Source organism: Sinocyclocheilus grahami, unplaced genomic scaffold (assembly GCF_001515645.1).
Source record: "Sinocyclocheilus grahami isolate Dianchi unplaced genomic scaffold, SAMN03320097.WGS_v1.1 scaffold1936.1, whole genome shotgun sequence".
In the NCBI taxonomy this organism is placed as follows: Eukaryota; Metazoa; Chordata; class Actinopteri; order Cypriniformes; family Cyprinidae; genus Sinocyclocheilus; species Sinocyclocheilus grahami.
The window spans coordinates 95,271-104,669 of NW_015507115.1; the positions used below are offsets into that span (position 1 = coordinate 95,271).

Sequence of the window (9,399 nt, forward strand, 5' to 3'; positions counted from 1 at the left end):
CATCCGCTAGCATGACGTGAGCGTCAGCGCTGAGTTCTGCTAAAGCGGGCGCTTGAGCGGCGGTTTGACGCTGTTGTCGTGCTGGGTCCCGTCGCTCTCTGAGAGTACCTCTTGCTCGAGGGTGTTGAAGCGCACACCCGAGTGCTCGCCCTTCTGCTGCGACCCCAAACACGGGAAGCAGAGGAGGCGCTTGAAGGTGTCGCGCATGTCCTTGTCGCGGTAGGAGTAGATGATGGGGTTCATGAAGGAGTTGCACTCGGCCAGCACCAGGAAGAACTTCTCGTAGGTCAGGACGTCGCAGGACTCACACAAACCGTCCAGGAGAAGCAGCACCAGCCCCGGCGTCCAACACACCACGAAACAACCTGCGGTACATCGGCAGAAACACACACAGCCAAGAGGTGAACATGTGGAACATCTGCACACGAATATAAATGTCTGGGATTCGAGAACATCCAAAAAACAAGAGTGTGTCTTTAGAGAGCATCATGCATTTGCTGAGAGCGACAAGAGGCTGTAAAGGAAAGCTGTGCAGAAAAGCCTTATATATAAAGATGAGCCGGACATGTTCGATGCAAACGAAGGTAATTTAACATATGCAAATTGCTATTTTTTTCAAATGAATGCATAGAATCAGAAAAACGGTCGCTCCTTCAGTATTCACAAAATTCATTAACATTAGAATAAGAACAAATTCCTGTGTGTGACAAATTGCTGTTGTTTCTCTATAATGATGAAATTAACTATAATTACAACTGTAATCATAATAAATATGATAACTCTAGTGATGACTACAACAATGAATTTAGTGACAACTGTAAAAATAATAAAATAATGTTAACGTAGGGCTGGACGATATGGCATTTTTTTCTCAGAATTCTGAATTTGCATCTTGAAGTTCTGACATTTTTTCTCGGAATTCTAAATTTACATTTGGATTCTCCGAACTCTGAGCTTACAAGACTTTTCCCTTGGGATTCTGGGTTTCCATCTCACAAGCCTGGCTTTTTCTCGGAATTAAGCATTTGCAATTCAGTTTTTTGTTTATGCTACAGGATAAAAATAAAAAGGCGACTCGCCTTTTTAAAAAGCAATTCGAAGTATCTTGGAACTGCAAGGTCTCACTCAGAATTGTAAGAAAAAAAGTGGCAATCACCTTTTCTGGCAGACACAAGCTTCCATAAAAGGTAGTGTTAGTGTTTGTACAAATGGCGAAGCAACAGCTTGTTGAACGCTAAAATGCCCCTTTACTACAAAAGTATACAGACAAACACTTGTTTAACAGCTAGACTATAAGATTTGTTGCACATCCGCTAGCATGACGTGAGCGTCAGCGCTGAGTTCTGCTAAAGCGGGCGCTTGAGCGGCGGTTTGACGCTGTTGTCGTGCTGGGTCCCGTCGCTCTCTGAGAGTACCTCTTGCTCGAGGGTGTTGAAGTGCGCGCCCGAGTGCTCGCCCTCCTGCTGCGACCCCACACACGGGAAGCAGAGGATGCGCTTGAAGGTGTCGCGCATGTCCTTGTCGCGGTAGGAGTAGATGATGGGGTTCATGAAGGAGTTGCACTCGGCCAGCACCAGGAAGAACTTCTCGTAGGTCAGGACGTCGCAGGACTCACACAAACCGTCCAGGAGAAGCAGCACCAGCCCCGGCGTCCAACACACCACGAAACAACCTGCGGTACATCGGCAGAAACACACACAGCCAAGAGGTGAACATGTGGAACATCTGCACACGAATATAAATGTCTGGGATTCGAGAACATCCAAAAAACAAGAGTGTGTCTTTAGAGAGCATCATGCATTTGCTGAGAGCGACAAGAGGCTGTAAAGGAAAGCTGTGCAGAAAAGCCTTATATATAAAGATGAGCCGGACATGTTCGATGCAAACGAAGGTAATTTAACATATGCAAATTGCTATTTTTTTCAAATGAATGCATAGAATCAGAAAAACGGTCGCTCCTTCAGTATTCACAAAATTCATTAACATTAGAATAAGAACAAATTCCTGTGTGTGACAAATTGCTGTTGTTTCTCTATAATGATGAAATTAACTATAATTACAACTGTAATCATAATAAATATGATAACTCTAGTGATGACTACAACAATGAATTTAGTGACAACTGTAAAAATAATAAAATAATGTTAACGTAGGGCTGGACGATATGGCAAAAATTTATATCACGGTATATTTCTTAATTTCGGTCGATACGATATAATTCCGATATCGATATGAACATTATTAAAAAAAGCCTAGTAAAAACTGCCAAGAACGCCACAACAGATGTCTGTGCATACAAACTTATGAAAAATGAACTTGCCAAGTCTCTGACGCCTCATATAAAACCATATAATATTTTAGAAAAAAAAGAAAAAGAAAAACAGCACAAATAAATTAATGTTCACCTTTTATTTGTATTTAGCCTTCATTCAAACAAGAAATGTGAAATTCTTTCAATCCTGCATTTTTTAAAATCCAAAATACAGCGAAAACCGTAACATTTTGAAATATATTTTAAAATGTAATTTATTCCTGTGATTTCAAAGCTATATTTTTAGCATCATTACTCCAGTCACACGATCCTTCAGAAATCATTCACATTTTCTGATTTGCTGCTCAAAAAACATTTAGTAAAAAATATTTTCATTTTTTTTTTTGCTGTACTTTGGATCAAATAAATGCAGGCTTGGTGAGCAGAAGAGAATTAAGTGCAAACTGATTGTCTGCCAGCAGGAGGCGCTTTAAGAGCGGAAGAACTAGCGGTTTCTCCGATAACGGCTGTAAACAAATCAGCTGCGCTCATGAACACTTCTTTATTAGATCAAAAGTTTAAAAACACTATAGTTTTAAAATTAAGAACACGGAATGTAATAAATAAATCAAAAGTAGGTCATTACACAAATCAAATCGCGATATCGACTAGAATCTGTAAATATTAAGCCGCAAAAATATGCGTGTATTAAATATGTATGTATGTAAATGTACATACTACTACTACTTCTACTACTAATAAACTTATTAAAACTTTATTTTTTAAGGAATAATCACACATTTCTTCCATGTTTTAATTTTAATGTTTGCAAAAAAAATAAAGTTTGTATCATTCTCAGTAATTAAAAGATAAATAAATGAAATTATTTTATGTCTTCATTTGATATCCAGTAAAATTAAAACACACAACAGAACTTCTGAGGAAAATAAAAACATTTTCTAAGACTATTGTAAGAATACATTTTTATAAATTAAGTTGTTTTTACGCATTCAAATAATTAGACATGCTACAACAGCATTTGGTAGCAATAAACCTATGGTGAGAAAAAATTAAATATGGCCCTAAACATGTAATTTTTATTAAACTTTTAATAAACTGATGTGAAATTATGTAAGTTTCATGATTTTAATTAGATAGACATGCTTTTTGATTAATACAATTCAATTTAACCATTAAAAAGGAAATTAAAAAATTAAACTGATTTCATAGGGCCCTATTTTATTATTACATTTCATTTTATTTGCTTTGTCTACATATATGAAATATCCATTTTATAAAAGCAATAATCCCCGTGAAGCCGTGGTTTACAGTGATTTTATAACAGCTGAGGGGGTTTTAGGCACTCCTTAGCTGCTATAAATTCACTGTATTGCTTTAGTCAAATGATAAGATTGGCTAAGTCAGAAACGAGGTCTTACCCAGGATCATGACGACGGTCTTCATCAGGTTGACCACGGTCTCCTTGTGCTTGGCCTGCGAGGTGTGCTGGCTCATGCGGTGGCTCTTGCGGCGCACGTAGATGAAGATGCGCGTGTAGACGGCCACCATGACGGTGAAGGTCAGCAGGTTGAGCACGGCCCAGAACACCAGGTAGCTGCGGCTGTAGAGCGGCGCCATGTTGGAGCACTGCTGGAGGTTGCAGACGCAGCTCCAGCCCATAGAGGGCACCAAACCCAGCACTATGGCGATGAGCCAGATGCCCACGATCAGCAGCACCACCCGGTGGTTGGTCATCTTACTGTGCAGCTGCATGGTGAAGATGGTCTGGTGGCGCTCCAGCGCGATGGCCATCAGATTAATGACGGACGCCGTCAGACTGGTGTCGATCAAACCCTGAGAGACAGGAGAGCAGCGTTTACACCAGAGCTGCTCCTTCATGCATTACACGACCTGCCCACTGCACCTTCCGTCGACCGCTTTTCATACAGAAATAACAACTATTTCGTTAAGTTGAGAGCATCTGCGCCAAACAATGTTTAATATAAGAGGGTTTGTCTTTGCTTGATTTATTGTAGTTTTTCATTAAAAATAATGAACCGCAAGCTAAGTTTTAAAGTATGGAGGGAATCCAAGGATCGTTTATTTGCGTTACAAATAAAGCCGTTTATAAAAGTCTTGAACAAAAAATATTTATTGAGAGTTAATTTCCTTGTTTCCGTTTTTATTGAATTGCGGTCACAAATCCAGGATTCGTTCCTTCGTTTTATTAAATTGCCGGCAAGAATGCGGATTCATTCACTCATTTTATTGAATCATAGCCACAAATCCAGGACTCGTTCCTTCATTACATCGAATCGTGGCCAAGAACGAGGATTCATTCACTCATTTTATTGAATCGATGATTTGTTCTCTCGCTTTATTAAACTACGGTCACGAATCAAGAATTTGTTCCCTCATTTTATTGAATTGTGGCCACAGTGTTGCAGTAATTTGCTCCCTCATTTTAATTAAATCAAAAAAACGAGGGAATGAATTAGTACAACATGGCCACAATTTAGTAAAATGAGGGTAAGAAGGTCATAGTAATGAATTCTCAATTTGTTGCCACAATGTTTGTTAATAAAAGCTCTGTGTTCAATGTAAGGGAGTTTGTCATCATGCTTTTTTATCATTGAATCCACCATTTAAGCATTTGTTTGGTTCAAAGAATGGGAAAGATATGAAGAGCTAACGTTCAAGATCAAAGTAAGTGCTACAGTATCTTATCTTGTACAAATATCTGATTATGTCCCAAATCACGTACTACACACTATATACTATGTACTCAATCGTCTAGTGCAGAGCTGCACAAACTTTTTAACACAAAGTGCCAAAAACCTGAATATTGCATTATAGCCAACTAGTCTATATTATATTAAAATGTATTACATTTACAATTTACATTACATTTTTAAATAATTGAACAAAAATGGCAGCTGTGCTTGCCAGAACTACTGTACAAAAAAGGGTGGGTTTACAGATTTAAGTTACATTTACAGTAAAAAAAAAAAAAAAAAGTATTTCATTAACTGATATAATGCTAATACACCAATCTACCAAAGTGCAAAAAAAAAATCACATTTATAACACACTTGACAACCACCAAAATCACAGGTGGTAAAGAGAAAACCACATGAGGAATCAAAACTGCAAGCCAATCGCTGCTTTGCTGATCGTGGTTATGAGTAACGATACATAGCCCCTTTTAAGCCAACCCATGAACGTGCAATTATCTCAGATAACTCAATCCAGCCAGACTAATCATCAACAGCAGCTGCGTTCAAAGAACCGAATTAGCCAGATCCTGATTAGCGCGATCATCTCGGATGTGATAAGCGACGTACAAAGAACCGGCCCCAGATCTCCACTCAGCCCTGTTTACGCCTGGCGTGTGGAATGAAGTAACAAAACGTTCTTCCGCGACTAGAGGAAGCGCTTTTGGCCTTCAGCGGCACGTGAAACTAGAAAAGCTGTTGTTCTTCTGTAAGTCTTGATACTGACGTGAGAGTCACACTGCAACACCCTCATCGTGACACCTGAACCGTCCTGAACCGGCTGAAATCTGGCCTTTTACACTTCTGCAAACGCTGCGTTTTCCATTTTAACCGATTAAGTTACGGTCCTCAAAAAACATATGTAGACAATTGAATTGATAAAACTTTAACAACTTAAATTTTTTTTAAATATAACCATATCATAAAACATTTTTGGTCAAACCGTTGCATAAAGGGTTTTTATTTTTTTATTATTTCTTATAAATAGTAATACATTTCATAATTTCCTCAAGTTAAACCAGACTTTTATTTTTGGCAGTTTGTAGTGAAGGCCTTTGAGTTTCTGTGCGTTTTTATCAAATGAAGTCCCATCGCGGATACCATTGGGTTCTACATGATTATCAGCCAAGACAGCAGGTCTTCTCCCAGAATTCCTTGCAGGAAACAGGAAGTGCTGCACATCCTGTTGATCAGCCAGCTGTCCTGCTTCATGCATTTAACCCAGGAATATTTTAATGAACATAAACACTTCCTCCCTCAACTCGTCTATTCATAAATTGTTTTAATTAATGTTTTGAAATTGCATTGCATTTTTATTCCTTTTTTCCCAAATAAAATGCTAATCAATAAATATAAATAAAAAGTTTTCAAGTTAGACAAAACTTTTATTTTGGTTCTTTTCTGCCCTGCTTCATACTGGCTTAAAACGTATTTAACCCATGAATATGAACACTTCATCCCATAATTGTGCATCTAAATAATTTAATTCATGTATTTTTAACCATTTAATCTATCTTTTTAAATGTAATAAAATAAAGCAAGAATTATTTCACAACAAAACTTATTTTTTCATAAATTGTTTTAATTAATGTTTTGAAATTGCATTGCATTTTTATTCCTTTTTTCCCAAATAAAATGCTAATCAATAAATATAAATAAAAAGTTTTCAAGTTAGACAAAACTTTTATTTTGGTTCTTTTCTGCCCTGCTTCATACTGGCTTAAAACGTATTTAACCCATGAATATGAACACTTCATCCCATAATTGTGCGTCTAAATAATTTAATTCATGTATTTTTAACCATTTAATCTATCTTTTTAAATGTAATAAAATAAAGCAAGAATTATTTCACAACAAAACTTATTTAAATTTTTTTGTCAAAGTGCTGAACAATAAAGGTTTATCATTTGTATTGAAATGCATTTTCTTTAAGGTAAACAAAACAAAAAGTCTTGCTTTATACTGACTTAATGTATTTGATCTGGGAACATGCAACAAATATAAGCGCTTTTGCGCACAAAAAGCATTCTCGTAGCTTCGTATAATTGCGGATGAACCACTGATGCCACAAGGATTATTTTCCAGATCTCCTCGCTACGTTTCTGGACTTGGGAACACTTCAGTTGCGTTGCTGTCTATGCGGATTTCATCAAAAATATCTTCATTTGTGTTCTGAAGATGAACGAAGGTCTTACAGGTTTGAAACGACACGAGAGTGAGTAATTAATGACAGAATTGTCATTTTTGGGTGAACTAACACTTTAACCACATTGGAATCGAAACAGGGAATCGATCAGCAGAATCAGAATTGATCGTTTAAACGATGCCCAACCCTAATTTTTTTATTAACTTTTTTTTTGTAAATAAACCCTTCCTGTGAGTGTGTCCGGCATCAGAATCTCAGTGCGGTTTCTATCACACACCCAGTCAGGGTTTCTCCACCGAACACCCAGCGCTCCAGGGGCCTCACCTGCCGCACAAACCACCCATGGATGGAGAGCTTGCTGGTCCAGGGGCCCGTGTGGAACATCAGGTACAGGTAGGAGATGCCGGAGAACAGGTCGGCCGCCGCCAGGTTCCCCAGCAGGTAGTAGATGGGGTAGTGGAACCTGCGGTTGATGAAGATGGCCAGCATGACCAGGATGTTGGCGAAGATGACGAAGGCGCAGACCAGCAGGCCCAGGGACACCACCACCACGTCTTTGGGCCTCCACGTGTCGCTGATGCTCTTCTTGCTGAGGTTGTAGAAGAAACTCACATTCGCGTTGTTGTGGCAAACCATGGCGAAGCGCGCGATTGGACGGGACTGACTGGAGGGGAGGGGCTTCACGGGTCAGGGGTCACTCATGGAGGCATATGGAGCCGTGCACTTCGGCAGAACCAGAACTACTGCGACCGAGGAGAAACACAAGAGATCGTTAGTCATGCTTTAATCGATCAGGCCGGGGGAACCGCTTCACCAATCAACACACACGCTGGAAACTCATATAATGAACCCTAACAGTGTTTAATGAGCATTAGGATTTGTGGCGTTATTTACATGACAATTAAAGCAGATTACAGTGCTTTACTGTTGGGTCACCGGGGATTCTCATTACTGTAGGACAATTATATACTTTTGCATTAAAATTTATAGACTTTTTATATGTTGCATAGAGAATAGGAACGCTGTTTTATGAACATAAGGATTTGTGACGTTTTTATGACAAATAAGCACATTTTTAGGACATATTTCCACTAACTAAATACATCTGTGTGACTAACAGCTGAACCATTATTAATTACCGTTTGGTCATTTTACATAACATAAAAATAAAGAATTATATAAATACTGTTTATAATTATAAAACCATATAAATACTTAATTTAAATAACAGGCCTTGATCTTCATCTTTCTTGATCCTTGATTTATAATCTCTCTCTCTCTCTCTATATATATATATACACTGTATTATGATAATAAAAATTTGGCAAAATATATTTGTCACCTATTATAATCTGCATAAATAAAATGAAGAATGCCTTATGATGATTATTAGGATTTGTGACATTATTTTGAGGACAAATGAGAATATTCTCCCACCATATCGTGATGTTTTACCATTTAATAATCGTGATTAATGATTCTCATTACTGTAATGTAATGCTTCTTTTAAAGTAAAGAAAGTATAATAAAACTATGACATAAAAATGTTATTTAAATAATAGGCCTAAATCTTTTCCTTTACATTAACGAGAATGAGGCTTTCTTTCTATCACGGCAATACAAAAACGGCAAGAAAAACCATCTACAGTATGCTTTACTTGCAATATACTGTATTTTATTTTAAAGTCACATAATTATAATGTGCTTAAAGAAAATGAACAATGTTTTAGCTGAGGCAAAACAGTTTAAATGTCATGAAGTAAAAAAAAATTAACATTTCGTGGCAGTTTTGTGAGATTCACGAAAGTCTTGACAAAAGATGAGGAGTCTGAAAACTGGTTAAATCCCTCGCACTAGAGATCATCTGCTGTGCAGAGAAACATGACCTTTACACAAAACCAGAACAACATTTCACACCGAGCGGCGCTTAACCAATCACAGCGCACGAGTCGGCGCTCCCGCGTGCTGATTGGACGCTGCGGCTGTCAATCACCCCAGAGCAGAGGGTTTCCAGTAACTCTCCACAATCATCTCACAAACCTCTGGTTCAACCCCCACAAGGCCAAACGTGTGCGTAACCATCCGTCAGCTCAGAACACACAACATTCACCAGCTACTAACTAACAGTGTGTCCGAGTTTGTGAAGAAACTCAAAAGTAGTTCAGCTCGTGCTTCATGAGAACCTCACACTCACACACACACACACACACACACACACACACACACAC

General features: G+C 38.2%; 2 protein-coding genes across 4 annotated transcripts in view; both read right to left on the reverse strand.

Annotated features, from left to right (window-relative positions):
* Nucleotides 1-9,399, reverse strand: part of LOC107573412 (lysophosphatidic acid receptor 1-A-like) — a 24,430-nt gene that overhangs the window by 1,820 nt on the left and 13,211 nt on the right. For 2 of the 3 annotated variants that reach the window (XM_016259847.1, XM_016259848.1), the window contains exons 2-4: nucleotides 7,496-7,914; nucleotides 3,691-4,105; nucleotides 989-1,672 (exon numbers count right to left, since the gene is read on the reverse strand). In XM_016259847.1, coding sequence (XP_016115333.1) covers nucleotides 1,347-1,672; nucleotides 3,691-4,105; nucleotides 7,496-7,807 — 1,053 coding nt within the window. In that variant the 5' untranslated portion in view covers nucleotides 7,808-7,914 and the 3' untranslated portion in view covers nucleotides 989-1,346. Of the gene's footprint in view, nucleotides 1-988; nucleotides 1,673-3,690; nucleotides 4,106-7,495; nucleotides 7,915-9,399 lie in introns of those variants that run through there. The other variant, XM_016259849.1, reaches the window with a different exon arrangement.
* LOC107573407 (lysophosphatidic acid receptor 2-like) lies at nucleotides 7-907 on the reverse strand. The gene is made up of 2 exons (XM_016259841.1): nucleotides 890-907; nucleotides 7-474 (listed from the first exon to the last, which is right to left on the reverse strand). Exons 1-2 carry the CDS (start codon nucleotides 905-907, stop codon nucleotides 40-42), a joined length of 453 nt encoding a protein of 150 aa, XP_016115327.1. The 3' UTR covers nucleotides 7-39.